We start from the raw sequence: 11958 nt of genomic DNA, 5'->3' as shown, positions 1-11958 counted from the left end.
CTATTGGCGGGGCGGGGCGGGGCGCTGTGTGGGAGGGCAACGCAAACGTACCTTTCTACAACTCGCTCGTTGTCCGTTTTGGGCCAAAATCAACTGCAATTAGAAGACGGGCGGCACCTTTGGGACGCTTCGTTCATCTCCGCGTCAAGCAAAGGTAAGCTCGCATTTTCCGTCATTGCAAGGAGAATATCGAACTGAATGTCTTGTTTCAATGGTGTTGTTTTTTTGTCTTTCCAAAACGTAACTCGTGTGTTCCGTTAACGTGTGGTCGTCGTTCTTTTTTCGCGGCGACACCGAATGTGAATGTGATGATTTGACCGAGTCGTTTCTCTTCACCTGAATCAAGTTTCACCAAGTCATGTCGGTGACGCGTTTAGAAAACAACAAACAAAAGCAACAACCAAAGTTTATATACGCACAATAACGGCTACACGATTAGCTCTGTCGGGCTAATAATCAGCGTGCGTTTGATGGACATGTCGCGTGTGTCGATTTGCACTCCGTCACAGTGTGCGTGCGTGCGTGCGTGCGTGCGTGCTCCCTCTTCCTCGCGCAGCCTCCAGCCGCCGCCGCCTCCTCCTCCTCCTCCTCCTCCTCCTCCTCGTCGCCATGACTGACAGGAAGGCCGTCATCAAGAACGCCGACATGTCCGAGGACATGCAGCAGGACGCAGTGGACTGCGCCACGCAGGCCATGGAGAAGTACAACATCGAGAAGGACATCGCCGCCTACATCAAGAAGGTGAGCGCTTTTCAAGACAAAAAGCAGGATATCAGTCACCACAGAAGCATTTGCTGTCCTGTCAAAGTTGTGCATCACTTACTACAGCGGACAGCTGTTCAAAAAGCTCTCAACTGCAAGATTCGGTCTTTGTCGACACCACAGCGGACAGTAATTCAAAAGCTACTTTCTTCTCCGTGGCTGAGTCGGTGTCAAAGTTGTGCATCCGTCACTACGAGAGTGAACCGTTACTCAAAAGCATTTTGCTTAGTGCGCATGCATGTAAAAGAAAAGCACAAGTGACAAGTCACAAATGCCCCCACTGTGGTGCCTGATGCGCAGCTTTGGCATTAAGACGGATCCTTTTTGAGAAATCTAATACGCCGATGTGGATCTTGTGCTGGTTTGTCAGGAATTCGACAAGAAGTACAACCCCACCTGGCACTGCATCGTGGGTCGGAACTTCGGCAGCTACGTGACTCACGAGACCAAACATTTCATCTACTTCTACTTGGGCCAAGTCGCCATCTTGCTCTTCAAGTCGGGCTGAGACCTTTAAGTTTCCTTTTTACCCCGTTTTTCCTGGTTTTTTTTGTATTTAATTTTTCTCTCTCCTCGAAGCATTTGGAGGCTAACGCATCTCGTACTCTAAGAATAATTACAACATAACAAAATGATGCGACGCTACGTGGCCGACGTCTTAATTTCGTGCGTACGCCCGAGACCACGCGTTGGCGGTTGCCTTTTCAGTGCAACGCGTTTTTTTTGGTTTTGTCAATCTTGTTGTTGAGGAGGTAAAATGGCGGCCCCCGATCGGGTCATAAAGGAAGGCTGTTGAATGTAGTGCTTTTCATTTGAAACTTATTGAGTAGCGGGATTTTTAATCAGAGCATCGCCGCGTGTGAACTTTTGGAAGTGTGTGTGTCCCCCATTCCCTTTTGAGGATTTTGGATTGACGTTATTTTTGTGTCGCGTCGAAACATGGTCACGATTGGCAACGGCGGTGCTCCAGTTTGCTTGAAGATTCTGGATCTGTTCCAAGTTTCCTTCCAAATTTGACAATTAACATCATTATTTGTAGTATTGAAACAATCCAATCTTAATCATAAAGCTTTTTTTTTTTTTAATTCAAATACAAAACTTTCAAAAGATCAGATATGTTCTATAAATGGCTGTAGCATTGTTTTCATTGAAATTTGTCGATGAGCGCGTTCATTAACGCCGATTTACTCTTTGTGTCAAAACGTTGCCACAACTAAACAGAGCTGATTTATTTGTTTGAACTCAAAAACAACAACGAGAGTGCTCCAATTTGGTTTGAACAGCGCACATCATTGTCATATTGAAGCATCCGCACATTCAAATTAGCGCACATTTATTTCCTGAAATTATTAATACAAAACTACAGTGCCCAAGTTTGGTAGAAGACGTCAGAGGATTTTGAGTCATTTAAATTTTTTTTAATTAATGCAAACGCAAATTTTCGTCATTTTTGTATTCAGAAACGGTCACACCTCAAAAAATGAAAACTAACTTGTTTATTTAATAATCATTAAAAAAAAAACGAGTGCTCCAATTTGGATTAAGATGTCGGTTAAAAATGTTCCTTTTGCAATTTGTCGTTGAACGGGATCCTAAACAGCAATTTTAATTTTCTTTGTCATGTCAGCGCCTTATCATAATGATTAGCGCTAATTTGCTTATTTAAATTAAAAAAAAAAAAAAAAACGGTAATACGTTTGGACAGGTTCTACCAAATGGTCGGAGCATTTTCATAATGATTAGCGCTTATTTAATTCCTTAATAATGCAAAACAACAGTGCTCCAATTTCTTCGAAAATGCCCCGAGTTCCCTTTTGCGTGAGTTGATTTAACATAATCGGTACAACAGTTTTCGTCTTTGTCATTGTATCGAAACATCGTTGCATCTTAGCGATTGCACTCATTGGTTTAATTTGATTAAAATCAAAAAAGGTTTGCCACACTTCTACCAAATGGAGCAGGTTTTTGTTTTCTTTTGAATGTCGCGGATAAATGTCATTTTCATCTTTTGTCGGCAAAACATCACCCCATCGTAATGATTGGCACTCATTTGTTGCTATGGCAGATGATGGCTGAACTCGTGACTGTTCGTTGTAAGTTTCTGCGCGACTATTTGCCCCCCCCCGCAATGTGAAGCGATGACGTTTTCGAGCGCTTTGGTTTGTCGCTTGGAGATCCGATCGTCTCGCAGCGTCGTTCGACTATCCGATTGCGAGACTTTTGATCATTCTGCGTCTCCGCGGGTTTTCCAGACGACTAGCACAATTCACATTCCTCGTGTATGTTAACGAAACAAGCGCACGCTATGTATCGTACGTGTCCCGTAAGATGATTTTTCATTGCAAAATTCTGCAGCTAGCTCGCATCAGGTGCTCGTGTGGTCTAACGTGGCATCGCTTCTTAGTTCGGACCGCAAAGACCGAGTATTTTGACTCTGTTGTTTGATCCGAATTCTGACCTTTCTAGCAATGCTGACACAAGCTAAATGTTAGCGTTGACTGTGAATTTTCTTTTTAATAGGGAAGTCTTCCTGTTCTTAAACAGATTGTTTGCCTCCAGCATGTTGTTGTTGTCGTCGCCGTTGTAAAAGTTGGCGTTATCCGGTTCGAGAACAATCGCACATCATTTACAGTTAGCTGTTGCTAAAAAACCAAAACTATGTAGAAAAATCGAAATAAAGAATAATTGTTGACTTGTTAACAGTGGCCTTTGTGTTATTGTTAGTACCGAAAAGCTGGCAATTTTTATTAGTTTGGCAGCAGAAAATTAGCTTAGCTCTGCATAGCACTGCAAGTAGGCCGACTATTACAGACATGGAGGGTTGAAAATGTTGAAGTCTTGGAGAAAGTCAATATTTTAGCCAGCTAGCTAAGCTTCGTATAGCTTACTTATTCTTTCAAACGAGTACACAGCCAGCCAATTGTTACATACAACCCCAATTCCAATGAAGCTGGGACGCTGTGTTAAACATAAAGAAAAACAGAATACAATGATTTGAAAATCATGTTCAACCTATATTTAATTGAATACATGACAAAGACAAGGTATTTCATGTTCAAACGGATAAACTTGATTGTTTTTAGCAAATAATCATTTTATGGCTGCAACACGTTGCCAAAAAGCTGGGACAGGTGGCAAAAAAGACGGAGAAAGTGGAGGAACATCCCACAGGTGAACAGGCTCATTGGGAACAGGTGGGTGCCACGATTGGCTAGAAAAGGAGCTTCCCTGAATTGCTCAGTCGTTCACAAGCAAAGATGGGCCGAGGTTCACCTCTTTGTGAACAAGCGCGTGAGAAAATAGTCCCAACAGTTTAAGCACAATGTTCCTCAACGTACAATTGCAAGGAATTGAGGGATTTCATCATCTACGGTCCATAACATCATCAAAAGGTTCAGAGAATCTGGAGAAATCACTGCACGTACGCGGCGAGGCCGAAAACCAACACGGAATGCCCGTGACCTTCGATCCCTCGGGCGGCACTGCATCAAAAACTGACATCGATGTGTAAAGGATCTCACCACATGGGCTCAAGAACACTTCAGAAGACAAATGTCAGTAAATACAGTTCGGCGCTACATCCGTAAGTGCAACTTGAAACTCTACTATGCAAAGCAAAAGCCGTTTATCAACAACACCCAGAAACGCCGCCGGCTTCTCTGGGCCCGAGCTCATCCAAGATGGACCGACGCAAAGTGGAAAAGTGTTCTGTGGTCCGACGAGTCCACATTTCAAATAGTTTTTGGAAATTGTGGACGTCGTGTCCTGCGGGCCAAAGAGGAAAAGAACCATCCGGACCGTTATGGACGCAAAGTTCAAAAGCCAGCATCTGTGATGGTATGGGGCTGTGTTAGTGCCAATGACATGGGTAACTTACACATCTGTGAAGGCACCATTCATGCTGAAAGGTACGTAAAGGTTTTGGAGAAACATACGCTGCCATCCAAGCAACGTCTTTTTTACGGACGCCCCTGCTTATTTCAGCAAGACAATGGCAAACGACATTCTGCACGTGTTACAACAGCGTGGCTTTGTCGTAAAAGAGTGCGGGTACTCGACTGGCCTGCCTGCAGTCCAGACCTGTCTCCCATTGAAAATGCGTGGGGCATTATGAAGTAAAAGACAACGACGGAGACCCCGGACTGTTGAACGGCTGAAGCTGTACATCGAGCAAGAATGGGAAAGAATTCCACCTTCGACGCTTCAACAATTCGTGTCCTCAGTTCCCAAACGTTTATTGAATGTTGTTCAAAGAAAAGGTGATGTAACACAGTGGTAAACATGAGCCTGTCCCAGCTTTTTTGGAACGTGCTGCAGCCATACATTTCCAAGTTCACGATTATTTGCTAAAAAAAAAAAAAAAAAAAGGTTTATCAGTTTGAACATTAAATATCTTGTCGTTGTCGTGTATTCAATTAAATCTAGGTTGAACATGATTTGCAAATCATTGTATTCTGTTTTTATGTTTAACACAATGTCCCAACTTCATTGGAATTGGGTTGTACATCACACCCGCTGTGTGTCATTGGCCAATGTTAGCCCGACTGTTGCCGAGTCAGTTTCGCATTCATGTGAGATTTAAAAAAAAAAAAAAAAAGTGTCTTGTTCTCAAGTTAAACACAGAAAGTTTATGCTTTTATTCGGTTGGATATTTTATTTTAGCATATTGATTCTGGGCCTAGTGTAGCCTAGTATTAAGATGATAAACCTCTAAATGATCTCTTTTTCAACAAGGTAAGCTATCAGTATACTTTATTTGGCCAGTTAGCTTAGCATAGTGAGGCTAGTGTTAACAAACATGGATCCGAAATGTTTAAATCTTCTGTTTTTCCGCAAGGGGGAGCTAATGTTTTTGGATCAACTTTTTCAACAGAAATTCTATCCAATATTTCATCCAACAATAACATAGTCTAAGATTGAAAAATATCTAAATCATCTCTTTTTCAACGAGGTAAGCAAACAGTTTTCAATTAGTTTTCCCTTCAGGAAGCTAATGATTATCTAGCCGCTTAGCTTAGCTTAGCTTAGCTTAACATAGCCTAGCCTTACAATAGATTCACTGCTTGGTCATCCCAATTACTGGCTTCTGACTTCCCAGTTGCTTTTGGAGGAAAACATTATTAGAACAAGTCAGTAAGGGATGATAGTGGGCGTATTTAAACGCAACAAATGAGTCATTCGTCGGAAGGGTCAACAAAATGCCGAAGGAAACAAAATGCCAACTAAAAACGCATGCGTGGGCGGCCAACATTGGCAAATTGCGTCATTTACTTTGTCAGTATGCATGTTGTTTATTTTTTGTTGTTGGGGGCATTACTGCGGAAAACGTAGCACAAATGCGTCGTTTGAAAAGGTTTTGTTTCTTGAAATGAACATGTCAGTGGAATCATTCACGGGAATAGAAGTAATCTGTTGAAGTGGTGTCGTGTGCGATATGGTGTAAAAATGTTTATAAAAAATAAAAAGGTGGTGTGAAGTTCACTTGTTCAAATGTTGCTTTTTTCGTTGTTCAATTTTTATTACAATCTTGGAATATGAGTTTTTTTGTGCAGAAATGACTGTAGCCTTATTCGAAACATTCAACAACTTGTTTTCTTAAAAAAAAAAGACTGTTCAGACAAAAAAAATCGACTTTTTGTAATGACAACGTCATTTCATGATAAAATAAGGCTATTCTTGTAGAACGATGACTCTTTAATACTTTGTCACATCACTTTTGTATTCTCAAAAGTGCAGCTTCAATGCCATACTACGTTGTCTTTACGCCTTGAAAAAGTCAGAATTTAGTCTCATACTATGATGAATTTACATCTTTAAGAAGTGTGGCGTCCTGTGATAGAACTGTTTCCTGTAAAATACAACTTAAGTTACGGCTTTAATCTCGTAAAATAACAAAGAAACTACTTAATCTCATAATGTCGATCTAAAAATCATGTTTTTTTTTCTCATAATGTGTCGTTTTCGGGGTGAGGTGGTGGGTACTTCTTTTTCCGTGTGGTCCCAACACTGACCACAAGAGGACAGCATTGTCCTCTTAACTGAAGCGTCCCTTTGCAAACAAATTCATTGAGATGTACGTCACACGCTACATAACGTACTAGGGAAAATTTCAATTCGCTGTGAATAAATTAAATACGAGAGCTTCTTATAATGTTAAACAATTACTATTTTGTTTTTTAAATATAGAACAGCTTTTCTTCCGTATGTATGAGCATTCATGTCAAAGTTGCACATCAGTCACTACAGTGGACGCGAGTGTGTCACCCCATATGCTGCCACCTACTGGTCAGCCACTGTAAGTATATATAAAAATAAAAAACAACAACTCAAAACCGCAAGCGTCAAACTGAAGAAAGACAGAAGTGGACTATTTCTGTCGGGGTTCCACTGTGGTGACTGACATACAACTTTGACAACTCACTCACGCATATAGACAAAAACAACTTTTGGAGTCGCTGTCCACTGTTGTGAGTTTACAGTGTTGCAATCTGTCAAACTACAAAATCTGTAACACATTAGCTAGTTAGCCAAGCCTGACAGGCTTCATACAAACTTAAAGGTTAATGGACGTCCTATTATAAGTCAACGGTGGATGATCGCGTCTGACTGACTGTGTGCTTTTTGTCCTTGTGTGTGTAGGGCACCCACGGGGGGGGGACGACGGACATGCTTCATAAATGAACCCCCACCGCACCCCATCCCCTCGTCTGCCTCCCTACCCGGTCTGCTTTGCTGCACGCTGGAGCGAGGGTGCGAGGCGGTCACCCCGTGCGGTTTCGCTCCAGGTGCGGTATCGCTCACGTGCCATTAGCTTCATTAATGGAGCCGTTCAACAGATTAGGAAGGAACCAAAGGGCCTCAGGTGGGGGGGTGGGGGGACATTTTGCAATATCTTGTTGACTTGCACCAGCTCGTTGGACATTCCAAAATTGGACGACAGATTACGCAGCAACATTTTGTCAACGTCCAACTTGTAAAAGTCCTAAGTCGCGCCGTTCGTATCTCGAGGCACCCACCGCCTTTCAAAAATATCGCTGGATTAATTCTCGACAATTCAAGAAAGTTGAACCTAATTTGAGTATTTCTCTTATTACAGTAATAGGCTCGCAAATCAATACAAACGTTCGCGTTTTTGCTAAAGAGTACATGCTAGCTGTGTCGGCTGCTATGCTAACTGGTCGAGACAAAAAAGAAAAGAAACAAGAAAACCATGATTAATATCTTTTTTTCTGATCATATGGCCAACAGGATTGCGTTGCATTCGGCGTGATGAAGTTCTTTCGACTGAGTCATGGAGCTCACTTGTTTTTCCTCTCCCTCTAGATGACCCAAAAGGTTTCAGTAGCAGGGCCGCAAGAATGTTGAGCGACAACAACGTCCCAGCATAATTGCCACTATTTGGAATATGTCTGCGATGAAATGATAGCCACTCAAACCGCAACGGTTTTACATGAAAACCTCTGACGAAAGGCTCCGTTGGGCCTCCAATGACACAAGACGGAAAACAAACACCCCTAACGGCATTTTCAAGCAAATTCCCACCAACAACCAATCTGCCGATCAGCACTCGGTTGCCGACGTCGCGCGGGCCTCTCGTAAAGCTTTATGGCTTTATGTTGCGCAACGTCACATGCCGCCATCGGACGGGAGATGAGAGCCGCCCGAAACCGGCCGATGAGGTTTTTCAGGGGACATTTTCAACAAACGCGCACTTTTCTCTCGATGTTAGCAAAGTGACTTTATTTTGGAGCGTGCTCGTATCAATCGCGTTTCTGATAAGTTGATGCGCTTCAGTGCTGGCAAGCGACCAAGTCCAAATACTTCTTGACGGCAGAAGTAGATTTTTCAGGTATCTGCACTTTATTTGAGCGTTTATTTGTCAGACGACTTTTTTTACTCGTTACGTTTGAAAACCGCTGTCTCGCTTTGTCAAAATAGGCTCCTTACTTTTTCAAGCCCCGCGTACGATGACGCGACGCGGAGTGCAGAGAGGAAAAGTCCGCCACGGTTTCGATCTTGATCGAACGAGACCTTCGGGACTTACAAAGTGGACAACTAATCGTCGTTTTTTTTGTGCTCAGGCCGAAGCCGTGTCGAATAAAAAGATATTGCTTTGGCACCATCTGCTGGTGGCGTCTTGAACAACTATTTCCGTTGTCATTAGCTCTTCACAAAGTTAGCAAAACTAGGGGAACAAAAAGGTATATTGCATATCATTGACAGTAAAAATAAATGAGTACTTTTATGTTGAAGAACCTTAGAGATTCTGTACTTTCTTAAGTAGATAAGTAAGTAAGAGTCAGCACTTCCACTTTTACCAGAGTCTCGTTGCACGTGACCATCGGTACTCCTACTTAAGTGCAGCGCGTTTTCTGCTTCTGCGTGCTTGTCGAAATCATGTGTTTATGATGAATTGATGATTTTTATCCTTGACACCAGCGGGATCACGAGCTGATGAGATTACGAGTCGCCGAGGCGATGGTCCATAAAGGGTTCGGCTCAGATAAGAAGGTTTCGTTTGAGGGAGGGAAGGAAGGAAGACTTCGGCTCATTTCCTTTGCGTCAACGAACGACGGAAAAAAGCAAACACACGGTGGTATGATTATGTGATCCAATGGAATGTAGTGTACATACTGTATGTTGTCGTGTATGTCGTTTGTTGTGCGTCGTGTGCTATCAGCGCAAACCATAAAATGATGGCGGCTCCATGAAAGCAAGTCATTGTTGTACCTTTGGACCCACGCTGAGGCTGTGTTGGGAATCACTCCGCAGCCACGATAGAGCAGTACCTTGACTTAGGAGTTTAATCAGTTCCGTAACCGCGCTCTTAACTCAGACGAGTAAGATCTCAAATCAGGTTTTCCCATCGAAATGAATGGAAATGCCATTAATCCGTTCCAGACCGCCCCCCCCAAAAATGTTTTTATTCATATGAAAAATAGTTTTGTACAGAATTTACTGTATAAAACTTACACTAATAACAACGTAAAAAAATATATATATCACAGTTTTTTTTTTTTTTTTGCCTTTTCACCTTCAAAAAACCCGAACGTCTTTCAAAAAAACGCTCGTTTTTCCTTGAGTTCAAGCTTTAATTCACTGGTCAACATCTGCTACTTCTTTTCCTCTCACTCACTTTCTCTGGAGCGATGGCTAGAAAAGAAAATGGGACAAAATAGTTGCACAGAAAATAAAATATGCTAGCACACCTGTGAGAAAACCACACGAACTGGCGGTGGCCGGATGTTGTGAAGTTGACTGCCTCCATCTGGTGGCGGAGTGCCTGAAGGTGTTTCCAAAAAATGGTTTAGAAACTATTTTGTAGCTTGATTTTTATTTTAGCTCAACTTAACATACAATCGATTAGCGCTTAGCATTGCATGAATCACTTTAAGCTAAACTTTACATGCTATCACTTTGATATTTGCTTAGCTTCAATCGCGTCGAGTTAGCATTCATTTCGCTAAACTTAACACACTCAATTTGATGTTAGCTAAGCGTGATTTACTTGAAGTTAGCATTTATTTTAGCTAAGCTTGACACACTATCACTTCGATCTTAGCCGAGCTTACCTTGATTCACATAAGGTTCGATTTTATTTGTCACAACCGCAAATATTTTTTGTCGCGTTTGTCTTGTGTTCGTTGAGCTTCAGCTTGAGTTGACGCAGTTTGTTCTGGAAACCGAACTGCGAATCGTGCATCGTTTGTCGATGTTCTGTGATATTACAAGCTTGCTAGCTAGCATTCATTGATGCCGTAGGAATTACTTCGGTGTAGCAATTTAGATGCTGCTTGTGAATTTTTACTGGAATACATTTCCATCCTTATTTATAAAACACTGTCATAAATCGCTGTATAGTTCTCGAAGAGGTATTTTGCGCAGTAGAAGTAGATTAGTGATCGTAGAAGTAGAAATGTAACTGTGCGTCTTTAATGAACCTTGAGTTTGAAACAAACAACTGAATTGAAATAATTCTCAGCAGTGCGGGTGGTGTCAGGCAGGTAAGTGCTTGCCCCCAAGTGCCATAAACGTGCCTTTTTTTATTTTTTTTTAAATTTTATTTGATGGCTTTTTAGTCTGTCCATGACTCGAGTCAAGGTTTCTTTAAAGACAAAGGACACGGGGAGGTTGGTGGCGTGCGGGGAGGGTCACGCAGGGGGAAGTCAGGCAGGTAGGGGGCACGGGCACGGGCGGTGGGACTGTGCGGTCACCGCGTTCTCAATCTACAAGTTGGCTCCGCACGAGCGGCCTAATGGCCCCCAATTATACTTGCTCTGTCCTCCGCCAAGCAGCCAGCGTTGCGTAAACCCCCCCACCGCAATAAGTCTTCCCCACCAGCCCATAGCAACAAATGACATGCTAAGAAAGCCGTGGACACCAGAGCGAATGGCTGGTTTGTGTCGTCCGTGAAACTCTTAACAGTCGTATTTTGTAAAGTTCGGCCCCCAAAGTCAATTAGACTTGGGACCATGACCTTTGGTAGGCGTGTCGATCATGAGTAGACCCACCAACAAGTCTCAGAAGCCGTACACCGAAAGCCACAGGAAGTCTGCCATTCTGCTTTGAGATGGCCATTTTTGGGTCATTTTTTTTTTTTTTTTTTCCCTACGATCAAAAGTAGAAACATTTTGGCTCGCTACCAAATTAAAACCACATCTGCGAGACAGATAGGCAATATGAAATGAGCAAACATTGCGCGTGGGTGTCGTCTTCCGGCGAAGTTTGATGACTCTCCACACGAACCTCGAAAACCAAACATCATGTGCGCAAAAAAAAAGGTTTTTCCAATGGAGTCCCACCTGACTTTTCTTTGTACACCCTCAGAGGAACTTAAGAATAAGCTTGCCCACCCCTGATCTAAACCAATGAGCAGCGCGGTGGTGGGAACGCAGCAGAGAGGAAAAGGTCAAACTGATGTTTCGCCAGCGAGCCGCAAAGGGACATTTTTTTCCAATAGGATGCCTCCTGAACTGGAGAGGTGGGGGGTGGGGGGGGGCTTAATGTGCTGCTGGGCCACTCAGAGATGTGCATGTGAATTCATTTTCAGGATGAGCAGAGGAGCGTGGAGGCTGAGGGACAGAGTCCACTGGAGGAAAGGTGCCTGGGAGGCCCAAAGGCCACCTGAGCACGAAAGACATGAAGAATTGTCATCTTCAGGAAGTAGACAGGTCCCGGGCACGTCATCAGTGAAGC

The 11958-nt window shown here is 42.9% G+C and overlaps 1 protein-coding gene across 2 annotated transcripts; it reads left to right on the top strand.

Moving 5' to 3' along the window:
• Positions 1-32: 32 nt before the first annotated feature.
• dynll2a (dynein, light chain, LC8-type 2a) lies at positions 33-6227 on the top strand. Of its 2 annotated transcripts, none has more exons than XM_061681308.1 (3): positions 33-154; positions 557-741; positions 1133-6227. In XM_061681308.1, the coding sequence occupies exons 2-3, from the start codon at positions 610-612 to the stop codon at positions 1268-1270; spliced, it is 270 nt and encodes an 89-aa protein (XP_061537292.1). In that variant the 5' UTR covers positions 33-154; positions 557-609; the 3' UTR covers positions 1271-6227. The 2 variants fall into 2 exon arrangements, with proteins under 2 accessions (XP_061537292.1, XP_061537293.1); XM_061681309.1 differs by having other exon boundaries at positions 510-741.
• The last annotated feature ends 5731 nt before the right edge of the window (positions 6228-11958 follow it).

This window comes from Phycodurus eques, chromosome 7, assembly GCF_024500275.1.
Source record: "Phycodurus eques isolate BA_2022a chromosome 7, UOR_Pequ_1.1, whole genome shotgun sequence".
Taxonomy (NCBI): domain Eukaryota; kingdom Metazoa; phylum Chordata; class Actinopteri; order Syngnathiformes; family Syngnathidae; genus Phycodurus; species Phycodurus eques.
Note: the sequence above shows the minus strand (reverse complement) of the source record. Positions and strands in the feature narration are given on the sequence as shown.

Excerpts from the sequence above, each read along its gene's own strand:
- dynll2a (XM_061681308.1), top strand. The coding sequence starts at position 610 with ATGACTGACAGGAAGGCCGTCATCAAGAACGCCGACATGTCCGAGGAC. Across the intron at positions 742-1,132 it reads TCGCCGCCTACATCAAGAAG|GAATTCGACAAGAAGTACAA; the intron begins GTGAGCGCTTTT and ends CTGGTTTGTCAG.